We start from the raw sequence: 22427 nt of genomic DNA on the forward strand, positions 1-22427 counted from the left end.
GGGGCCACACGACTCTGCAGCTGCTGAGTGCTGTGGGCATGCATGACATTGTGCTGCTGGGGGGGGGGGGGGGGGGGGAGAGACCTGAGGAAGGCCTGCAGGTCCCAGGTCTGCCTGTGTCCACTGCCCGGCCTCCATGTTCAGTGCAGGACCACTGGGGATCCTCTCTCTCCCCTCTCTCTGCCCCTCCCCTGCTTATGCTCTCTCTCTCTCTCAAAATAAATAAACTTAAAATCATAAACAATAAGCAAATGAATAAAAACAGAAAGAAAACCCATGTGCTGAGAGAAAACCGGAGGGAACACGGGAGTGTCACGTGAAGGGGTGCGGCGTGGCGTTCCTATGCACCCCACACAGCACCAGCCCAGGGAAGCCGGCCCTGCGCCCCTTGGAGCAGGGCTGAGGGCAAGGGTCACCCTGGGGCCAGACCAGCTCTCGTGTATCGGTGAGCGAACCCTACACCCGGGCAGACCTCGGAGCTGGGAGGGGGTTTGGCCGTCTCTGCAAGGGCGTCAGTGCAGAGCAGAAAGAGCGCCTCTTTGCACCCGTCCACTGTCCTAGGGGAGGTCCCGAGTCTGAGCCCGGGGCTGACCCTTCGGAAGTCACTCACAGGTAGCACCAGGCGCTTCCTGAGGGCGCAGACCCTGGTAACAACCAGACCCCAAACGGGTCGACGCCACAGGGCTCCTCTTCTGCTCAATGTCCAGATCAGGCTGAGCCAGGGGACCGGGGGGTGGGGGCAGGGGGCGAGGGCATCGGGAATTTAGCAGGGGCAGATTTGTGGCTGGGTCGGTGGGGGATGCGGTTCTGGAAACAAGGTGGTGAATGCCCTCCGTGCCGCCCAATCGGACCCACGAAAACGGTTCAGGCAGTAAATTCCGGGTTACGTTTTACTGTAACACAGACAACTCCACGAGGAGCCGAAGCAGCAGGCCCCGGAGAGAAGGGACTTGGAAAGGCTGACTTCCTCTCCGACTGCAGGCGGAGGGGCTTCCCTGCCCCAAGTCACAGGAAGGAGTCGCGGTGATTCATGGGGGCCCAGCGGCATCTCCCGCTGGGGGGCCTTCATCACCCTGTGAATCACACTTATCTCCGTTTTGCAGACCAGGAAACAGATGCCGTTAACCTTTCGTGAATGGCACTGTAGATGCACCTTCCATAGGAAACGTCAGTCTGGGGAATTTCTGCCCGTGGCTGGAAAGTCCCAGAGACCGCGGACAGCTCAGAGGCCGTCCCAGGTGAGGCGGCCTCTGCCCTCCTGCCAGCCACGTCCTGTCCAGAACGGCTCGAGGTCACCCCTGGGCCCTGGGAACAGAGAGGAGCCTCCACTACCTGTGCTCGCCGCCCTCCTGCTCTGGGCTTCCGGAGCTCTCGTCGGCCAGCACGTCAGACACCAGCTTGAGGGCGCGCTCCACGTGGGAGACGGCCTTCTGGACGGCCAGGAGCTCCTCCTCCGTGGGATAGATGGCAGCATGCGTCCACATGACGTGCCGGTCATCGCTGGACTCCGGCCGCCGTGTGGGCTACAGGCAAAGGGGAGAGTGTCACAGGCGGGCTGAGGGGCTCCGGCACCCGGCAGGTAGGGGAGGGGATGAGCCGGGTCAGCCCCGGCTGCTGCAGGGCACATGCAGCCCTGTCCGGGGTGGGGAGCCCCGGAGCCAGGCTGGCTTTGGGGGTGGCAGGCAAGTGGCAGCAGAGAGCCAGGTGAAGGAAGGCTAGGGACGCCCGGGGCAGTGAGCCAGAGAGGACCCAGGACTGCGTGGGGCCAGTGGGCTCCCCTCTGTGGTGGTCTTTGCAGCCACCTCGACGGGGTCCTTCCCCTCGGCAAGGTGGGCACGGGGGGCTCCCAACCCATCCTGGCCCAGCGTGCGTGGACAGATGGACGCTGAGGCTCCAGAGGGAAATGGTGACCGGGGCCCCACAGCTAGGAGCGCCTGTGGCTGGTGATGGGACCCAGGCCTGGGGCCCCTGTCCGTGACTGGTGATGAGGCTATGGCCCTCAGGCCCTCCAGCTCCCACCCCTGGGCACCCCTTGGGGGTCCTCGTTCAAAGTCATGTTCCTCACTCCTAGAAGATTCAGGTCCTTGTAGGGAGGGCCTGAGAACCTCACCCACCCGTGGGGCCTCAACCACGGGAGGCATTCGGCACAAAGACAAGGCCGCCACCCACCAGAGGTGAGCCAGTAGGTGCCCCCGGCCTGCTCAGGAGGGAAGGAGGCGGCTGGTCAGGTGGCGAGGGTCCAGGGTGTTCTTCCTGGGCCTGTGGCCCCTCCTCCAGTCGCCTCCTACATAGATCGTAGCGCCTGTTGGGGGGAAGAGGGGGGACAGGTTGCTCTAAGCAGCCGAGGGTCCCCTGGGCTTGTCATGTCAGAGCGATGCTAGGTGAGGTCGGGGCTCCAGGACCTCCAGGGACAGACACAGTAGCCTGATGGGGCCCTGGGAGCCCACCTCCAGGATGTGGGTCCTGCACAAATGCCCACCGTATATCAGGGAGACTGAGGCCAGGCGGGTCGGGAGAACATATGCCAAGGGCAAGAGGCAGGGAATGAAGGACAGCTGCAATCCTGAGTCTGTCCTGGGTCTTGCTCCCCAGCTCAGACACTGCCTGGACCTTCCGAGCATCAGACACCATGTCAATAATGCTTCGAACCTGCTCCAGAGGGCGAAGGAGGATGTGACAAATGCATGGGTGGTCAGGGGACATGAAGATTCAGGGGGACACAAGGAACCCTAAGGTTCAGGCAGAGACCAGAGGTCTGGAGTACATAGGAGGTCAGAGGGACACAGATACCAGGGGATCCTGGGGTCAGGGAGACGGAGGAGGTCGGGGGACATAGGAGATCAGGGGACTCTGTGGTCAGGGGGACAGAGGTGGTCAGGGGGACATAGGTCAGAGGACACCGGGGTCAGGGGGACACAGGAACTCAGGGGAACTGAGGTCAGGGTGACACAGGAAGCTGGGGGACACAGGAGGTCAGGGGAACTGAGTTCAGGGTGACACAGGAGGACGGGGGACACAGGAGGTCAGGGGAACTGAGATCAAGGGGACACCAGAGGTCAAGGGACACCAGAGGTCAGGGGACACAGAGGTCAGGGGACACAGAGGTCGGAGGGACACTGGAGATCAGGGGACACTGGAGGTCAGGGGACACCGGGGTCAGGGGGACACCAGAAGTCAGGGGATACCGGGGTCAGCGTTCACGGAGACGCGGGGCATCCCTGTGAAGTGGGGCCCAGAGCGCCTGTCCCGTGGCTGCCGTGGCTGTGCCATCCTGCGTGTCTTACGAGATGCTAACGCAGGCCCTGAGCCCGACCATCTCTGCCAAGGGCGGTGTCCCCTGCCCACCTCGCAGGGGTGAGCACCCGGGCCTGGGGCCTGAAAGGGAGCAGAGGGTGTGCGGGAGGGTGAGGCAGCCGGCGGGGCCCGCGCACCTCATCTCGGCGTGCCAGCGCCGCATCCCCTCCAGCCGCTTCCTGCTCAGCTGCCTCTGCCGCCTCAGCCTCTCCTCCAGCAGCTTCCGAGCTCGGGGACTGGGCGCCACTGCGATCGGAAGGTCAGGGTCCACTTTTTTCTGGAAAGGGCAAGAAGGGCTGTGAGACGGGAGACCTTCCTTTAGACGAGGGCCCGGAGCCCAGGGAGCCCACACGGCCTTCTGTGGCCCAACTCGACGCCGCCCAGGTGTGGCCACAAGAGCCCACGCTGCCCAGGGAAGAAGGAAATCGTCAGCACCGCGAGACCCCACGGCCAACCGCTGACCGGTCGCCGCAGAGCCAACCCAAGATGTTTATTTCTAATCGAGGCCGCTCGGGGGAAGCGGCATCTGTGTGGAATTCAGCAATCCGCGTTTTCCAAAGTAGCTCAGATTCCCTCCTGGACTCCGTGTTGAGCGTTTACTTCCATCATCCAGAAAGCGCAGCACCGTCTAAGCAGCGTGGGGTGGGAAGAGCCCGCGTGTCCACTGACGGAGGAGCAGGCACACACGGCGTGTCCACCGTGCACGGGAGCGAGGCGCCCACCCCCGCCGCCCCGCGGACGGACCCCGAACACGCGACGCTCAGGGAGGGAGCCGGACGCGAGAGGCCACGCAGGGTGTGAGTCCGAGTGTGTGAAACGTCCGGAACAGGCTCATCCACGGACGGGAAGGGGGCTCGTGGGGGAAACTGTGGGGGCAACTGCTAATAGGGGCGGGCTTCATTTGGGGGTGACGGAGCGTTCTGGAATTACAGAAAGGCGATGGCCACAGCTCTGTGCAGACGCAGCAGCAAGAGCCACGAACCCGTGTGCTCACGTGGGTAAAGTGTGCAGCGTGCGGATGACGTCTCAATAAAGCTGCTAAAGAACGGGGAATAGCCACAAGCCGCTTTTTACGTGGGCTGTGCACAGACACGCGCAAGGTCGTGTGCACGCGTGACAAGGCCCGGTGCCCTGCATACCTGAGAGAGGGAGACAGCCGGCAGCCCCTCTGGGTGAGCCCACAGGGCTGAGGGACCCAAGAGCCCCCCCACCTTGTGTGGGGAGCGGACCCCCTAACAAGGACCCTGCTGGCGCCGGAAGGCCCTCGGCACCCGCCACCCAGACCCCTTGACCCCTTGGAGGCCGGGCTCCCCGAAGATGTGGCTCAGCCTGGACAGGCCAACGCCCCCGTGGCAGTAGCAGCCCCTCGGCCGTGACCTCCCGGCCCCCAGGTACCCGCTCAGCCCCGAGCCCCGTCTCAGCTGCACACCAGCTCGGGCTCCCGGCAGAGGCCGGAAGAGAACCCGGCCGGGGCTGGGGACAGGAGGCGGCCTGCGTGAGCCTGTTCTGCGTGCTCCAGGACGCCCTGCAGCATCACTCAGGCACGGTTTTCCCACCACACGTTCCGCAGCAAGAGACCACGCGCTACGAGCAAACGCAGTTCTGGGTTTTCCTCCCGGCAGCGGGAAACGCCAGGTCTGGATGCCGCTCGAGGGGCCGGGGTGGGGGGGGGGCTCAGCCTCGGGGGACAAAGGGAGGATGCGGACCCGGCAGGTCCTCCCCAGCCCCTCGCACCTTGTACTGGAGCCGGTGCCGCCGTCCCCTCACGTGCAAGTCCCTGGCGGTGCCGTCGTTGAAACTGCAGTCACACAGCCGGCAGTGGAACCGGATCACCTTGCCCTCGTGGTTACACACCTGTGACACAGAGCTCAGCTGAGTTAGGGCTGCCCCGCAGCGGGTCTGGTCTCCGGGCAGGGTCGCCTCCCGTCACCTCCAGGGCGCCGGGCCCTCCTGGGGGTGCCCAGGCCCGCGCGCTGGCTTCCGGCCTGCCAAGTGGGTTTCAGGGTAGCCAGCCTTTCACCAACACGCCCGCCAGTGCCCCGGGCCACCTGTGCCACTGTCCCGCGCCCCTCCTCCTCCCACTGCCCCACCCCCACCCCAGGCAACAGTACCCACGCCAAGGCCGGTCCCCGCAGGGCTCTGGCCTCCGCCCTATAGTGATTTCCACCCATCACAGGCCCCTTCTGTGTCTCCTCAGGCTTTTCAGCACCTTACTATCTCCTAACTGCCCAACCACAGGGCCTCCCGTGGCAGCAATCTATCTGGGTGGTTATTCCTCCAGACAAAACAGAAGATGCTGAGTTGGTCAAACAAAAACATCACCCTGAGGACAGAAGAAACGCTAATGCTTTCAGCCACGAGGAGGAGGAGGAGGAGGAGGAGGAGGAGGAGGAGGAGGAGGAGGCGGCGGCGGCGGCGGCGAGGCTGGGACTACGGAAGCGGCCGCCGGGGAGGCGGCTTCCAAATCTGGTTCTAGAAGGCTGCTGGAGGCAGGCCTTGCAGGGCCACCGCCGGGGCTCTGGGTGGTGCACACCGGCTGCCTAAGCCCGAGAATCGCGTGCCTGCGGGGAGAAGCTCAGCAGGACACAGATCCCCCTTTCTGCCTTCCTCCCAGCGGGAAAAGGCTCAGGAAGTGCTGGTCTGTCTCAGGATCTGAAGCCCAGGGCCCGGGCCTTCCCGCGGGCTTCTCCCGTGGACAAGTGTGTACACCTCAGGTGGAGAACGGGGCGAGGTCTTGAAGTCTGGGCCCTGCCCAGATCCTCTGCCACGGCCCAGTGACAGGGCGGGGCGCACACCGATGGCCCCATCACGACGGCTGCCTGGCAGTTACCTCCTCCACGTAGCCTGGGCCCACGGGCTGCACATCACACCTTCCAGAAGCTTCTGCAGAGCCTCCTCCGGTGGGCGGTTCCCTAGACCCATCTGATACGAGGTGTGTCCCTTCGGGGAGTCTGCTGCCCGCTGCCTGCGGCTCGGGGGGCCCTGGAAGGGAGGACTGCGCTGCTTACAGCCCGCTCCGGCCGGAGACCACGGCTGGCTTCCAGTCCGCCAGTGTGGAGGGTGGACAACATGCAAACCGAGGTCTCCTGCTGCCCAGTCACCCGCACCCCCAGCCCCCGTGACGTCAGTCAGTCAGATCCAGGTCCCGAAAGCCCCTTCTGGGCCAGCCTGGGCCGCAGCTGAGAGAACAAGGCCCACGCAGGGTTTGGCGGAAATCCGAACGCATCCACAGAGAGCCCTGTCGCCGCCGCCCCTCCCGCCCAGAGGAGCCCCCAGCCGCTCCAACTCTGCATCCCTCAGGTGACGGAGGACAGAGTTCCAGGTGGACTGGGGACACGGTCAGCCCAGCCCCGTGGGGCAAATTCACCGGGCCTCACGGGGGAGACCCATCTGTCAGCCATGCTGCTTCATGGTTTCACCTTCAATAGCACGCGGTTACTCAAAACACGGTGCTGCCGAGGCTCAAAGTAAGGTAAGTCCTCCCCCTGCTTCCCGGGTGCAGCAGGGCGGGGGGCGCAGAGCCTGTCGGCCGGACCTGGGTCTGAATCGCATCTGCACCGCGTGTGAGGTGGCCGGGGCCTCGCCTCACCTTTGTTTTTCCCCTCTGCAAACTGGGATCGTGACAAAAGCTACTTTTGAGAGTCGTGGAGGGTAAATCAGGCGGTGCCGTTAAGCAGTCGGTGGAGCGAGGGCGTCACACACAATCCTAGCTACCCGCCCTGCTGGTGCCACCTGGCTGCCTCCACTGCCCAGGCCACGGCGGGTGCGCCCCCACCCAGGGGAGGCGGGCTGCAGGTGGAGTGGCAAGGAGCCCCCTTAACTTCCCGGGACCCACCTCACTCATCAGAGCCCGCTTTGTTCGCCACGAGCACCGGGGTGTGAGAGGCGCTACCACGGTGCGGCCGGAAGGTGCCTGCCTCTCCCCATCCCCGCCCTCCATCCAGAGGCTCGACCCTCCAGAGTGGGGATGGCGGGCACGCACGCACGCAAGTTAAATGGACAAGCGCTTCCTTGAAATCCCAGCGTGAGGAGTCAGGGCGTGGGTGGCTGGCTGTGACGCACAGACACGTACCCGGGCGCGAGGCCTTCAAAGCCGCCGGTCTCCTGGCCGGCCCTGGCTTGCTCGGGGCATGCGCGCTGGGGCGGGCGGGGGCTGCGGGCTTGGCAGAGGCCGTGGAGGGACTCTCCGCGGTGACGGGGGCCGGCCCGCTGGCGCCCGCGGCCGTGGCCGTGGCCGAGCTGGAGTTCCCCGGCACGGGTTCTATGGGGGGGATGGGCTTCCCCAGCTTGCTGTGCAGCTTGAAGACCTGGAACAGACCCAGGTCCCCCGTCAGGCCTTCTCCGGGCCTCCTCCGCCTTCCCGAAGAGACGGGAAGAACACCGAGGGGGTGTGCGGGGCTGGGAGCCTACGGACGGGAGGGCGCCGCCCCCACCGCAGCCCCCAGTGACACGCCCGGGCTCTCCAGCCCCACTCCTTCTAGAAGCTCCCTCCTGCTTCCAGGCCCTACCAGTCCTGCGCAGGCAGGACCTAGAACACGTCGACACCCTGTGCCGCCTACACCCACCCCCCTCCAAATGGCACTGGCTCAGGCCGAAAGGGCCATTTTCTGCAACCCCAGCGCCAGCCCCGGGCCCGGCCCGGACGGGACACAGTGTGTGTGGCGAGATGTGTGGCCAGAGGCCACTGCTAAGATGTCCACGGACACACTCCACCTTCTGCAGGGACGTGTGGACACATCCACGGACACAGATGCACCCGGGATCCGGTCATACCCCATCCTCGGCATCCCCCGGCCCCCGTCAAACGTACTTACTGGGAGGACTGACGCCAACTGCCTCTCCCTCCGTCAACTGCCGTGTTCGCCCCGGGTCTGACGCTCACAGCTCAGACCCGCCCCCGCCCAGAGCTGGCTGCGGGCTCTCCCGGACCCGCAGGACAGCCCACCCTTCCGGGGCCCCGGTTCTCCCGCCCGCACCCCTGCGCGGCCAGGCCCGGGCATCCCCTCCCCCCCTTCCTCCACCCGCTTGCTTCCCCTCCTCCACGGGTCGCTCTCTCCTTTGAGGGGTTTGTGGGTTCCCTCACGCCCTTGAGAGCCTGCCCCGGCCGCGCTGGAGACAAGGCTCTTGAGGAGTGCAGGGGAGAAGACGGGTCCCGCGGTGGGGGGGCGGGAGGAGGGCCAGCCGTGAGGGAGGGCACCTGGAGGAGGTTCCCTCCTAACCCTCCTGCTCAGTAACTACGCGGCCTGAAGCTGGTTCCCCAGGAACGTCCCCTCCCGCCCTCGCCACACGCCCCCCGTGACCGGAGTCACCTTGCAGGTTACCACCACCACCTGGGAAGGGGGCTGCTTTTCCAGAAGCTCGCTGTGCAGCACGGGAAGAGCAGACCCCCGGGGGAGAGGCAGGTGTGTCCCGACCTTCCCTCAGGTGGGGATCCCATCAAGTCTCTCCATAAAAGGACATACTATGTGCATTCTGAAGGCCGCACAAAAATGCTGATGTTAAAACAGGAATATGGGGCACCTGGGTGGCTCTATCGGTTAAGTGTCCAACTTTGGCTCAGGTCAAGATCTCAGGGTTTGTGAGTTCGAGCCCACATCTGCTGACAGCACAGAGCCTGCTTTGGACCCTCTGTCTCTCTCTCTGCTCTTCCCCTTCTCTCTCTCTCTCAAAAGTAAAATACAAAAAACCATAAAATAAATAAAATAGGAATACATATCAAAAGCACTGATGTTAAATAATTTCATGCCACTTAAAACATTGCTATTAAAATTGACATTAAAAGTTAGCATTTTAGGGGCACCTCTGTGGCTCAGTCAGCTAAGCGTCCACCCTCGGCTCAGGTCATGATCTCACAGCTCGTGAGTGTGAGCCCCGCGTCGGGCCCTGTGCTGACAGCTCGGAGCCTGGAGCCTGCTTGGGATTCTGTGTCTCCATCTCTCTCTGCCCCCCACCCCCCACTCGCTCGCTCTCTCTCTCTCTCTCTCTCCAAAATAAATAAACATGAAAAAAAACTTTTTTTAAACTTAGTGTTTGCATGTTAGTTTAATTTGACCCATTTATCTTTAAAAAGCAGAACTTCAAATGGAACACGTAGTTGATGCCCTCAACACACAAATGCTTATTTCCATAAACACGTAAACACACCTACAGCCCAGAAGGTTCCCTCTGGGGTCCGGGTACGAGGCCCAGGCCCCGCTCCATATGCTGTCGTCCCACAGGCGGGGGGACTTTAACAGCAGGGAGCTGTCTGGCTCCTGAGGAAAAGCTCCTTGCCTTTGGCGGCCGCCCCCTCCAGCCACCGGGCTGTCACCTGGGATTCCTACCTTCTGGTGCTTGGCCCCCCGGATGTGAGCGGCGTAGGCGTCTGCCCCAGTGCAGGACACGGCGCACAGGCCACAGCGCAGCTGTGTCTGCCCCCTGCTCGGGCTGCTGTCAGGCCGGGTGCCCATCTTCTGAGCCGCCTGTTTCTTCCTGTGCTTCTGCCCTTCTAGGTGCTCGACGTAGGTCTGCAGGCAGAGAGGGAGAGCGGCCTGAGGGGCGGGTGTGCGGTTGACTCGCGGGGGAGGCGGGGGCCTGTGGCCCCCTCCCCGTCCACCGGCCACCAAGCCACTTTATTAAACCCCGTCAACAGGCTCAGAAGCTCAGGCTGAAAAACGTCAGGTTTTTCTTTCTCTTATCTGAAAATCAACAAGCAAGTGTCCTTGAAGAAACACACACGTGGTTTCAGAGGCTTCTCCGAAGGAAAACTCTGGCTGTTCAGAATCTGACCTCGGAAACCACTCAAGGACACACACGACCGCAACAGCAAGGGCCCGTTTCCTCGTTGGAGCGCGGCTACGAGGGGTCCACGCGAGGGAGGCTGCCAGGACTCACAGGCCCGAGCCCAAAGGATCTGGCGGCGTCTGGCAAGTGACCGGACTCCTCCCTGGGAATCCTGAGGACGAGGCCGGCCACAGCGAACACCCCCAGAGTGGGCCCGCTAAAGCAACGCGCTCTGACCATGCCAAGGGTCAGCATGCCCTGCAGGGAAGAGATCTCGGGGAAACCCACACGGGCTGGTTCGGGGGCAGGTGGGAAGCGGGGACAGGAGCAGGAGGGGACACTCTCCTGAACACAGGAAACCTGTGAGCATTTACCCAAGCAACAGCAGGTGTGCGCGCACGCGCGCGCACACACACACACACACACACACACACACACACACACGGTGAAAGCCTTGGGGCAGAGAAGAGTCTAGAAGGACAGAGCCCACTCCGGCCTGCGATCCCCACGCACCACCCTAGTTAAGCCCCGCGGCTGCCCACAACCCGGGTCTGACCTCTAGCTCCATCGCCACAGCAAGTGCGAGTTCCTGGGTGCCCGGCCCACCCCCCGAGCCCCTGGCCTTCCCCTGACACGGGGAGGCGGTGATGCTGCAGTGGAAGGACAGAACGGCCGGCAGAACACGCTGCAGAGCTCCGAGCTCAAAGCGACAGGACGCGTTTGCAGTGGCCGTGCGGCTACCGGACTCCTCGCCGTAAACGCGTGCGTCGTGTGTGAAGAGAGACAGGGAGACAAAGCAGGGAGGAGTGCTGGGAGAGGTCCCTGTGCCCCTGGCTGCACGGTCACCTGGGCCGCCCCAGGGGGAGAGGCTACAGAGATGGACGCCCGGAGGACAGGCACCAGTACTGCCCGGGCCGCGGGAGGCCAGCCGACGGAGCTCCACGCACCAGGTGATAGAGTGGCGGGCGGGGGTGGGGAAGGGCCAATTCAGGACCCCGACGTGGCTGCGGAGGCGGGAGCCGGCCCAGGTGACAAGGTCACACTGAGCAAAATGCACGCACACGTGCAGGTGAGGACAAGCACAAAGAGAGTGCCGTGGGGGCGCCCGGGGGGGCCCGGCTGGTTCAGCGTCCGACTCTTGATTTCGGCTCAGGTCACGATCTCACGGTTCTGGAGTTCGAGCCCCACGTCGGGCTCCGTGCTGACAGCGTGGAGCCTGCTTGGGATTCTCCCCGCTAGTCTCTCATGAACTCTCTCTCTCTCTCTCCCTGTCTCCCTCTCGTTCCTGCACGCGTGCACACACGCTCTCTCAAAATAAACGTAAAAATAAATAAATAAAAAGAAGACAGAATTAGCGCATTGCTCTCTGTCAAGATGGAACCCCAGCATCTGGTGACCTTTCCAGAGCGCCAGCTGGGTTATCTGTGAGCAGGGCCGGGGGGCGTCCCTCTCAGACAACAGCACACACACACGCACACACAAGACACACGCACACGCGCACAGAGCACACACACCCTTGCTCCCGCCCACCAGGCACCCTGCTTCAGGTGCACCTTTGCTCGAGCAGCCCTGCGACGAAGGTGCACCCCACCCCCAGGCCTCTCGGAACTGCCCCTGCCGCACCCGTGGCTGCTCGCAGGAGGGGGTGCTGCCCGCCTCTGCCCGTGCTCCCGCCGCCAGCGGTCAGCGCTGCGCCTGCCCTCGTGTCCTCCACGAGCGCGCCGGAAAGGCAGTTCTGATGCGCCCGTGTCACCGCCAGTTCCGGAACAGGACACCCCTGACGTGTGGCTACCCGAGGAGGCAGGACGGTCCCCAGGAAGGTCCCCAGGGCCTGCTCGGCGGGGGGTGGAGGGCAGCTGACCTGGGGGCCGGCACAGCTGATCTTGCAGACGTCACAGTAGTGAAGCAGGGGCTGCCTGGGGCCACCCTTGGGCTTCGGGGGCTTTCCGGCCAGGCTACCGGCAGAACCGGCCCTGGGGCTGTTCCCCGGGCCGCCCCACAGGGAGCCCGTGGGCTCTGGGAGTTGGGGGGGCGGCCGGGGGGGCGGCGGTGAGGGGCGGTGAGGACCGGTTGCCAAGCGCTCGGCCAGGTCACAGCTCGGGTGGCTCGGTCCTAGGAAACAGAGAGAAAACCCAGACGGGGCGCCGGGTTGGCTGTGGCGCCTCTTCAGGAATGGCCTGTGCACACACGGAAATGCACCGTACCTGCGTCCAGGGCAGACATGGGGCTGTAGGAGGTCGGGGTGTAGGAAGGCAGGGTGGAGACGGAGGCCGCGGGCAGAGTGCTGGCGGCCGGCAGGCGGGTGTCGTTCTCCGTGCAGCTCAGGGCCAGGGTGCTGACTGGCTGTCCTGCGTTAGCGGTGGCCGCCTGCTGCAGGGGCTGCGCTGGGCCGTACCCACCGCCGGGCCAGACATGCGTTCCTTTAGTCCCTGAGGGCAAACAAAACCTCTCTGCAAAGCTACCCCTCTGCCCCCAACCTCCCCCCTCCCAGCAGTGGGAATCCCGGCCCCCCGTAGCCGTGGCAACGGGCCTCTCCCGCTGCCTAGAACCAGCATGGTCCCAGGTGCTACTGGCCTCGAACTTCCTGGAAGTTTCACCTGCGGCTGGAGGCCACGGCCCCGGCCTCTCCCACCCCTCAAGTCCAAGTCCTCAGCAGAACCCCCCTCCTTCCAGATCTCCTTCCAGTTCCGTCTCTCTGCCTCTCTTTCCTTCTCTCCCTCTCTCTCCTACACGGGCCCGGCCCTAGTTGAGACTTCGGCGCATATTTGAGAAGGCAGCCCTGACAGTCACACGACCCCTGGACCTCCTACGAATTGGGCAAGTTTAAAATGTGGCTCCGCGGTGGCTGCTCCCACAGTGAAGCCGGCGGCCCCTCACAGAGGCCCACCTGGCTGGCATGGCACGGCCGAGGCCGGGAGCCGAGGCTGGCTGGCAGCGGGCAGGGGATCCTGTTTGTTCTCGTAGCTGCCGGCATCCGTCGCTGGTTCGCGGCTGTAACCGTCCTGAGAGGGGGTTACCCCGGAGAGACACGGGGCAGGGAGAGGGCCCCTCAGGGCAGGGGCAAGGCGTGCCCTCGCCGGCCCCACACGCGGCTCACGTTCACAGTTCCTGAGCTCCGACTCTGACAGGCCGGTTCAGGAGCTGGGGACGCAGCGACCAGCGAGCTGGACGTGGCCGCTCTCGTGGAAATGTTGACGTCTGAGGGCAGAAGCGCTGTGGGCAATGCCCAGCCTGAAACCGCTCGCACGGGAGCAGCGCAGGGAGGGTGGTACGTGAGGACGTGGGGACAGGGTTCCCCGCAGGGTCAGGACACAGAGGCCCCCACGTGGAGCCAGCTGGTGGGCTTGCAGAAGACGGAGGCGGTCAGAGCAGGGGACTAGGGGCTGGGGTGACAGCTGGGGCCAGGGACTCAGGGAGGGTCTGGGTGACGTGCAAAGGAGCCTTCGGGTCGTCACGTGGAACGGGACCACAGGCAGGTGAGCGTGAAAGCAGGGGTCAGGAGTGGGCCCTGGGGACAGGCAGGAGCTCGGGGGACGGGCTGCGGGGAGAAGCCCCAGAGGCCTTGGGGAAGCAAAGGCAAGGGACAGAGGAAGAGGGCGGGGCCGAACAGAGCGAGCTCTGCCAGCGGGGCGGCCCGTGGCGCCGTTTGCTGGTGTTAGAGGGGACGAGCGGTGGGCGGCAGAGGCCCGGGGGTCTGGACCACGTCCAGCACGGGACGTGCTGGAAGTTCCGAGCGGCTGGATCTCCAGGCCCAGAGAAGGGGTCGGGAAGATGGCAGCAGCAGCGCCAGAAGTGCCAGATGAGCTCACGCTCGTCCCCTGCTCCCGGTCACAGGCAGGGACAGGAGCGCGGGGAAGGGACGTCTGTGCGCCCGACCGTCTGCTAGTGCGGGCCACCCGCTGCACGCTCCCACTCGACGCTACCCGCGGCTTCAAAGGTGAGGTGCCAGTGAGAGAGAGGCCGGGCTGGTACCTGGTAGGAGGGAGCGGCGCTGGGGCAGGCTCCGGGGGCCAGCTGGGGCAGGGCTGGTACCCGCCACACCCCGCCACGCCGACAGGCCCGGGGGGCCGGGCGGCCGCGGGAAACGTCGGGGTCGCAGCAGGTCCCGGGGCGAGGCTGGCTCCGGTGGCGGGGAGGGGAAAAGCCATCGGAGGCTGGGCGCTGGAACCACAGATAAACACAGGAGCCGGCTGCATCACGGAGTTCTGCGAACGCCTTCGTGGAAGCTCGTAAGTTCCGTCGGACCCTGAACGTCGGCTGCTCGGGATGCCGACAGTAATTCTGCACTTTCTCTACCTACTAGCCTTTGTTAAGACCTTGCTAAGAGAGCAGGCTTGGTTTTAAGCACTTTTCATGAATTAACACAACGTCATTAACACCTCTGTGCGTTGGGGACCCTCCTTGCCCCCGTTTTACAGGTGAGGAAAACCGAGGCACCGTAAGTGACAAAGTCAGGGCCTGAGCCCACTGGTTGACTTCTCGGCTCATCTGTGCGGGCAGCAAGCTTTATCTGGACATCGACATTCTTCTGAGAAAGCTAGACTTGAACGGTATTTTGTAACCAAGGAGCCGATGGACCCCCCAATTATTGAGATACAGAAAATCAGTTAACACGAAACTTAAAACTCTTAGTCACGAGAACGAGTTTCACTGCCGGCTTGCTCTGCAGGACGCACAGCACTGAGGCCTTTGTCCACACCACCTCCCTCTCCCCTTACTGCCATTGAGAAGGCGCCACTGTGACCATCTGTCCCGTTTCTGAATGAGGAACCTCTGAGGACACAGGTCAAGTGCTTGATCCAGACCCAGATCTCTGTGACCCAAGCGCCCCCACTCTGCTAAATATCATCCTCAAAGGTAACAGTCCGTTTGTCTGAGAGGAGCAGCATCAGAGGTTTTAGCCAACACCCGTATGGATCACAGAAGAAAGTTGCCGCAAAGCCAGCCGGGGATGAGGCAAGGCGCATGTGTGTGTGCATGTGTGTGTGCTCCAGGGCAGGGGGTCCCAAGGACAAAGGCACCGCGGCCAGCACTGCTCGAGCCCCTGGTACTTCCGCACACATTCTGGACCAAAGCCAGGCATGCGGTGACGGCTCCTGTCCCTCTAAGTGGCTTGCTGCCCAGCTGGGACGACACACGGAGCGCCCTCCAGGCCGAGCAGAATGCTGAGCGTCAACCACGCAGAGTAAAGTGCAAAGGTTCCTCGCAGGAGCTGGGGGCCAGCGGAGCCTGGTGCGTCACCCCCACCAGGCACCCGCCCTCTCCTCACTGGCATCCTGGCAGCCAGAGGGGTCCTCTCACAGCGCACCCCCCCCCCCCATCCCCCCCTGTCAGCTGTCACCTCCTCCGACGAGCCCTCCCCGAGTCAGTCTAGGACAGGGGCAGTACTCTGTCCCCTCGCCCTGCTGGGGTTTTCTTCCCAGTGCCACCCGATCGTCTCCGTCCCTCCCCCGCAGGAACAGCAGCATGTCCCGAGGTCTCTCCCAGCACAGCAACAGCATCGGACACATAGCAGGTGCTCAGTAAATACAGACGCGGAGCGTGAGCTTACAGGCATCCCCCGGGGCACGTGTGCGGGAAACAGGCAGGTGGGGGCGGCCCCTGTGGCTCCCACCTACGGCACGCTTCTAGATTCGATCGGAGGCAGTGTCCTGGACCCTCCGGTGCCCCGCGGGCCACTCCCAAGTGCAATGCCACTGTCCAAACAACTCGGAATCCGCAGCTCTACAGCAAAAGCAAAACCCAGCTGGAAGCCAACCCTCCAAGGTAACCACTTGTTTTCGTCGCTCCCGGGAAAGCAGCAGCACCCTACCCATTAGGAGGAACAGTTCGGCTCAAGTCAGCCACTTGTGAGATTTTTGCTTCTCGGCCTACCGTTTTACAGACTTTCTTGGTCCAAAAGCAGATCAAGTGGATGCCTGACCGGCTCTCTGAATCCCCTCGGTGCCGAGACTTCTTTTTCACAAAACGTTTCAAACAAAGAACACAGTGCACACCGCTGAGGTGCAATAAGCGTTGCTATTTTGCCACATTTGCTTCCAAGTTTCTTTCAACAGCGAGAACTCAATCCCCCCATCAGATCCCCTTCCCTCCCTGCCGCGACCGGCCATGAGCTTTGTGCTTTTGCCACATTCGAATTGAGTCTTCATACAGCACTGTCGCTATTCAATGTGATGCTGTGTGTAAAGCTACGTCCTCGTTACTCATCTGACCCTGCGACCTGCCTCCCCCCCCCCCCCCCCCCCCCCCCCAGGCCGTCTGGAAGGAACCCGGATGGAGACAAACACCTGTGCTTCCTTCATTCGCAACTGTTAGGTCCCCTACTGCCCTTCTACTTGGGCTAGACGGCCCCTGACCCGGCCCCACATCTTAGAGCTGCCACTGTCCAACACACCAGCATTGGCCACACGTGGCCCCGACGCACTTACAACACGGCTCAGGTGACGGAGGAATGGAATTCAAATGTAGTTTAATTTTTTTAAATTTTCTTAATGTTTACTTATTTTTGAGAGACAGAGAGAGAGACACACAGAGTGTGAACAGGGGAGGGGCAGAGAGAGAAGGAGACACAGAATCCGAAGCAGGCTCCAGGCTCCGAGCTGTCGGCACAGAGCCCGACACGGGGCTCGAACTCTGAGCCGAAGTCGGACGCTTAACTGATCGAGCCACCCAGGCGCCCCAAATGTAGTTTAATTTTAACTAATTTGGGTTTTGAGAGCCACACGTGGCTAGTGGCTACCATGGTGGAAGGCACAGATACGGAACATCTCCTTCATCACGGAAACTCTGATGGGGCAACGCTGCATTAGAAGGCCCCACCTAGGGGCGCCTGGGGGGCTCAGTCAGTTGAGCGTTCAATTTTAGCTCAGATATGATCTTGCGGCTCATGGGTTCGAGCCCCACGTCGGGCTCTGTGCTGATAGCATGGAGCCTGTTTGGGATTCTCTGTCTCACTCTCTCCACCCCTCCTCTGCTTGCACTCTTTCTCAAAAATAAATAGACACTAAAAAAATGTTTAAAAAAAGAAGGTCCCACACATCACAAACGCACACACCTTTACTAAGCACACAGGCATCTCTGTCCCCACCTGCTTTAGTGACTAACCCGGTTCAGGCCCTGGGGAGACCGTTCTCCCCACCTCTTGCTCTATGACATGAAAGGAAAATATGGCCTACACACACACACACAACAGAATATGATCCAGTCTCCGAAAGGAAGGACGTCCTGCCACCTGCCACCATGTGGACAGACCGTGAGGACGCTGCGCACAGTGACAGAAGCCAGACACAGAGGACATGTCCTGCATGACCCCACTCACGGGAAGTTCCTAGAGGAGTCCTGTCCACAGAGACAGACAGTAGACGGTGGGAGCCCCTGGGGTGGGGGGCAGCAGGGGGCAGGGAGAGTCAGCGCTTCGTGGGAACAGAGTCCCGGTTTGGGGAGATGGAAAGTTCTGGAGCCGGGTGGTGGGGGTGGCTGCACGACAGTGTGTGTGTGCCTGACGCCTCTGAGCTGTGCACTCAGAGATGGTGAGCTTTATGTTGTATTTATCTCGCTACGACAGTAAGAAAAAACAAAGTCATGAGCACTAGCAGTCATTCCCCATCTCGACCCACATGTTTTCCTAACGTTAATAAAACATTTTTAATATTTTAAGAAACTTTTTAGAAACACATGAGAAATTACGTTGCTTTCTCCACGTTTTACACTCACTCAGCATCTTTGGTGAAAATACACCTGTTTTGTACCCTTGGGCTTTACCCACATCTCCTGGTTAGAGCCTTACCTCAGCCTTTCTCCATTGGGGTTCCAGCAGAAATGAAGGCCTCGCGCCCCCGGGCACCCGTGTGGGTAAGAATGCACACCCCTCTGAGGATCCGTCCCTGCGGGGACTCAGGCTCTGGACGCCGCCCCGTCATGTGCTCCGCAGTCCAGAGGCAGAAGCCTGACGGGAAAGGGGCCGTGTTCCTTTGCCACGGCTGCCGTTACGCACAGTGGCTCAAACACCAGATACTCATTTTCCCACAATTTTACGGGCTGGAGGTCCAAGACGAAGGAGTTGGCAGGCTTGGTTCCTTCCGAGGTATCTCTCCCGAGCGTGCAGACACCGTCTTTTCCCCCGTCCTCACACGGTCGTCCCTCCGTGGGTGTCTGTGTCCTCGGAGTCAGACCGGATCAGGGCCCACGTTTGCGACCGCATTTTGACCGAATCACCCCTTTAAGGGCCCTCATCTCCAAATACAGTCACATCTGAGTGGGATCTTGGGGTTTAGGACTTCAAGAGATAAATTTTAGGGGGACACAAGTCAGCCCATCCATGACAGCTGCTTCAGGGCATTTCTGTAACAAAACTCGAAAGGACATGAAAATCTTGATTACTGCCAACATCATTCATGCTGAAACTGGGGCACCTAAGAGAAATATTTTACAGAATATAGACTCATTTCTGAATTAGTATGTCTTCATCTTATTTAAGACATCCAGGCAGCACTAGCCCATCAACAGCATGCCGGCACGCGCAAGAAATGAACTCAGTCATCTCTGCTGTTCTGCCAGCCACAAAACCCTTAGCCTCTTTGTTGTTGTTGTTGTTGCTAGAAAGGTATGTTTGTCAGGGTAGGTAGGATAAACATACCGTATGTAACTTTTTGCCAGCTTGGTTTGTAACGTTGCAATATTGAGACATCTGGCGAGCAGGCTTCCTTTCACGCTTTCCTCCCGGGGCCTCCCGAACTTCAAGGCTGATTACCTACTCGTCTGAGTACATCACAGCTCACCTGCCTATCTTCCCGTTGGTAGATATTTACATTACGTGTTAGGTACGTATCGCTGAGTCAAGAATTATCCCCGGTGATGTGGTTTCAAACAGTAATATCTGTCTTCATGGTGTCTGTGGGCCAGGAATTCGGGACTGGAGTGGCTGGGCTCCGGCTCACCGACCTTAGGAGGTTGCCAACTAGACGCTGGCCGGGACGGCATCACTGAAGGCTTACCGGGGCAGCGGGCTGTGTGTCTGGGATGTTCCCTCACGCGGTTGGCAGTTCGGTGCTGGCTGTTCGCAAGAGGCCTTGATCCTCCCGTGCGGGCCTCCCTGGCACTGTGTTCTTACGACGTGGCTACTGGCTCCCGCCAGAGAGAAAACCGAGACGCCGGGAGGGGGGGGGGGGGCCAGGCCAGGCCGAAACTGGACTTGTCGTGGCCCAGCCCCAGAAGTCGATCACACGGCCGAACGTGCCACACTCCGCTGGGGAGAAGTGAATCACCGCATCTAAGCCACACTCCGGGGCAGAGGGTCAGGCCCTGACTTTTGACGGGAGGGGCATCAGAGAGTTCACGGGCATCTCTTTAAACCACCAAACATGATTTCCAACGTCTCTGTGCTAAAGCAATGCTGCAAGGTATGTTCCACGGACCTTCTCCACGTGTCTTCTTGTGCCGGCTTCCTGTCCAGCCCGGGGCCCCCACCACCTGCCCCCAAGCCCAGCCTACAGAATGGGGCAGGATGGCTGCCCTAGACCCACCCGTGTCCTTGCTTAACCGTAATGACTTCGTTAGAGGCCCTACCTCCAAATACACTCGCATGGGGGGCTGGGCTTCATAGGAGTTGGGCGGGGGGGGGTGGGAGGGGGCACAGTTCAGCCTATAGCACCACCTGAGCATCCTAAAACAGGACAAATCTTGTGGTGAGATTTTCTTGGTGACTCCTAATTGGTTACTGCATAAAACCCAGATTCTGCCTCACATCTGAGAGCCCTGAGCTCACCGTCCAGCCTCCTGTCACCCCACACATCCTCTGTCCCTCAGGACACAGGACAGTTTTCCTGTCAGCCCCTGTGCGCCTCTCCCATTTCATTGTCCACACCTGGCCCTTCTCTCGGCCTGGTGGGCTGCATCCAAGCCCCACCCACCCAAATCCCAGTCACCCTTCCCTGCAAGGCCTCTTCTGGCCTTGGGAGAGGCTGGGTGGGGGGGGGGGGGGGCGACGGGGGCGGTTCCCACTGATGGCCGGGCGGCTGGCACACCCACCCTTCCTCCTTCAGGGCTCTACAAACACTTAAAGTGGGGCCGTGCAGAGCAGTCAAGGGTAGTAAATGTTTGGTGACAAAGACCAAAGTGCTGGCTGTGACCCAGAAAGGGAACACTAGGCCCGCCTTATCCTGAACAACCCACGACACCATGAGGACACTGTTGGTGTTCATGGTCTGAGAGGATGGAGTGCCACCTTGCCTGTATGTAGCTAAGCGAGCCCCACAAAGAAGTGGGAGCGTGGGGTGTCCCGTCGGACTCAGGGAGGGCACACGCATCTCACACCCACTCTCAGGAGAGACCCGGCAGAGCCCAGGCGGAGAGCTACAGGGAGAAAGGACAGGGTTTTAAGCAAGGTTTGACCAGGGACAGCCACATCTGCCCACTGCCTGCTTCTGTGTGGCCCACAGCAGGGTGGTTTTCCCGTTTTCAAATGGTTGGAGAAAGTGAAAGGAGTGGCGTCTCGTGACACGTGACAACTAGGTGAAATTCACATTTGAGTCAAAACCTGAAGTTCCGATGGCACACGGCCGCACCCACTGGTTCGCGTCCTGTCCTGCAGTGGCTAGAGACCAGTAGCTGCCACGGACACAGTGCAGCCTGGAACGGGGACTGACTCTTCGCGTCCCAGAATTTGGATGTGGAAACCCCTCCCTTCCGTGCGACAGCGTGAGAGGCAGGGCCTTTGGAGGATGAAGATTAGATGGCGTCATGAGGTTGGAGCCCTCGTGAGTGCCCTGGAGGCCCAGGGGAGACCGCTTCCCCGTCCCCACCTCCTCCGTCCCCACCTCCTCCGTGCAAGGGCCTTGCGTCCCCAGAGCCCAGCCCCGCTGGCTCCCTGGCCTCAGACGGCAGCCTCCACAAGCGGGGGATGTGTTCCCACTGCTTACAGGCGCCACCCCTCCCCCTCCATGGTACTTTGTTACAGCAGCCTGAACTCAGATACACAGAAAGCTGCAAGTATTTACTCTCTGGCCATTTACTCAAAAGCTTTGCCGCTTCCTGGCTTAAAACAGCAATTGCCTGGGGCACCGGGGTGGCTCAGTCGGAGAAGCGTAGGACTTCAGCTCGAGTCATGATCTCGTACCTTAGGAGTTCGAGCCCAGCATCGGGCTCTGTGCTGACAGCTCAGGGCCTGGAGCCTGCTGCAGATTCTGGGTCTCCGCCTCGCTCTCTGCCTCTCCCCCCACTTGTGCTCTGTCTCTCTCTCTCTCTTTCAAAAATAAACATTCAAAAAAAAAATTTTTTTTAAAACAGCAATCGCTTATTTCACTTGTGATTGCGTAGGCTGGGCCGCCTTGCATCTGAGGTCAGCGGCAAGCAGGCAGGCTACTTCTAGAGGGCGGCTGGCTGCCGGATGGACGCTGTGGCTCTCTCCACCTCCAGGGCCAGCCTTGCGTCCTTCATGCGGCAGCGTTCCCGAAGTGGCAGGGACCTGGGCAAAGGTTTAGAGGCCAAAGTCCAAGACCGAGGTGCTGGCAGATTCCACGTCTGGTGAGGGACGGTCTGCTGGTTCACACCACACACTGCCATCTTCCTACTGTGTCCTCACAGGGAGGGCGGGGCGAGGGCACTCATCCCATTCATGGGGGCTGCACCCTCATGACCTAACCCCTCCCCAGAGGCCCCACCTCCTAATACCATCACCCTGGGAAGTAGGTTTCCGTTCGGAATTTGGGAGGGGGGGGGTGTCAACTACGGCTGTATCACTCCCACTGCTGTCTGTTAGCAAGACGAGGCACAAGGAAGCCCAGGTCCAAGGGCCAGGGAGCCCAACGTCATTTCTAGATGGGACGAGCTGCCAGGTCATGGCGGACAAGTGAGGACGTGAGAAGGAACGAAGGACAGGGACATTTTGGCAGCCAATCTGCCACACTTAGGAGACGAGTGAGCAGGAACACAGCTCACGGGAAAGAATCTCCACAGGCCCGGCCCGTAGGGAAGCCGAAATCCAGAGGAAGGGCCCTCCCCTGGGGTGATGCCACCCCTAGGGAAGGTGGAGTGATGCTGGGGACACCTGAGGTTGTCACGACCGGGGGTGCTCTTGGCACGAAGTGAGATGCCAGGGAGGCTGCTCCACACCCCACAGTGCCCACCCCAGAGTGACTACCCCGATGTCAAAAGCGCTGCTGGTAAATTCAGACCCGCAAAAACGGGTGAGGACACCACAGCTTGGGGATTGGCGACTGGCCTAGCACTTGGGCAGAAAAGCAGCCAACGGGGCAGCAGAGACTTGCCTCTCCCACCCAGACCCTTGCCACGGGTCCAAAGGAAGAGCACCCCACACTCCTTCTCAGGCTCCCCTTCACGGAAGGCCTTCGGTCATCTCATCCTCTCCCAAGTTC

General features: G+C 61.4%; 1 protein-coding gene across 1 annotated transcript in view; it reads right to left on the reverse strand.

Annotated features, from left to right (window-relative positions):
- ZFR2 (zinc finger RNA binding protein 2) overlaps positions 1–22427 on the reverse strand; it is a 41261-nt gene that overhangs the window by 8341 nt on the left and 10493 nt on the right. Inside the window, 12 exon segments of the mRNA XM_049639622.1 lie at positions 1333–1523; positions 2170–2302; positions 3432–3571; positions 5029–5148; positions 6125–6276; positions 7367–7601; positions 9618–9800; positions 11918–12168; positions 12261–12485; positions 12944–13058; positions 14029–14042; positions 14045–14217. Of these exon segments, the coding sequence (XP_049495579.1) occupies positions 1333–1523; positions 2170–2302; positions 3432–3571; positions 5029–5148; positions 6125–6276; positions 7367–7601; positions 9618–9800; positions 11918–12168; positions 12261–12485; positions 12944–13058; positions 14029–14042; positions 14045–14217 (1932 nt within the window).

This window comes from Panthera uncia, chromosome A2 (assembly GCF_023721935.1).
Source record: "Panthera uncia isolate 11264 chromosome A2, Puncia_PCG_1.0, whole genome shotgun sequence".
Lineage (NCBI taxonomy): Eukaryota > Metazoa > Chordata > Mammalia > Carnivora > Felidae > Panthera > Panthera uncia.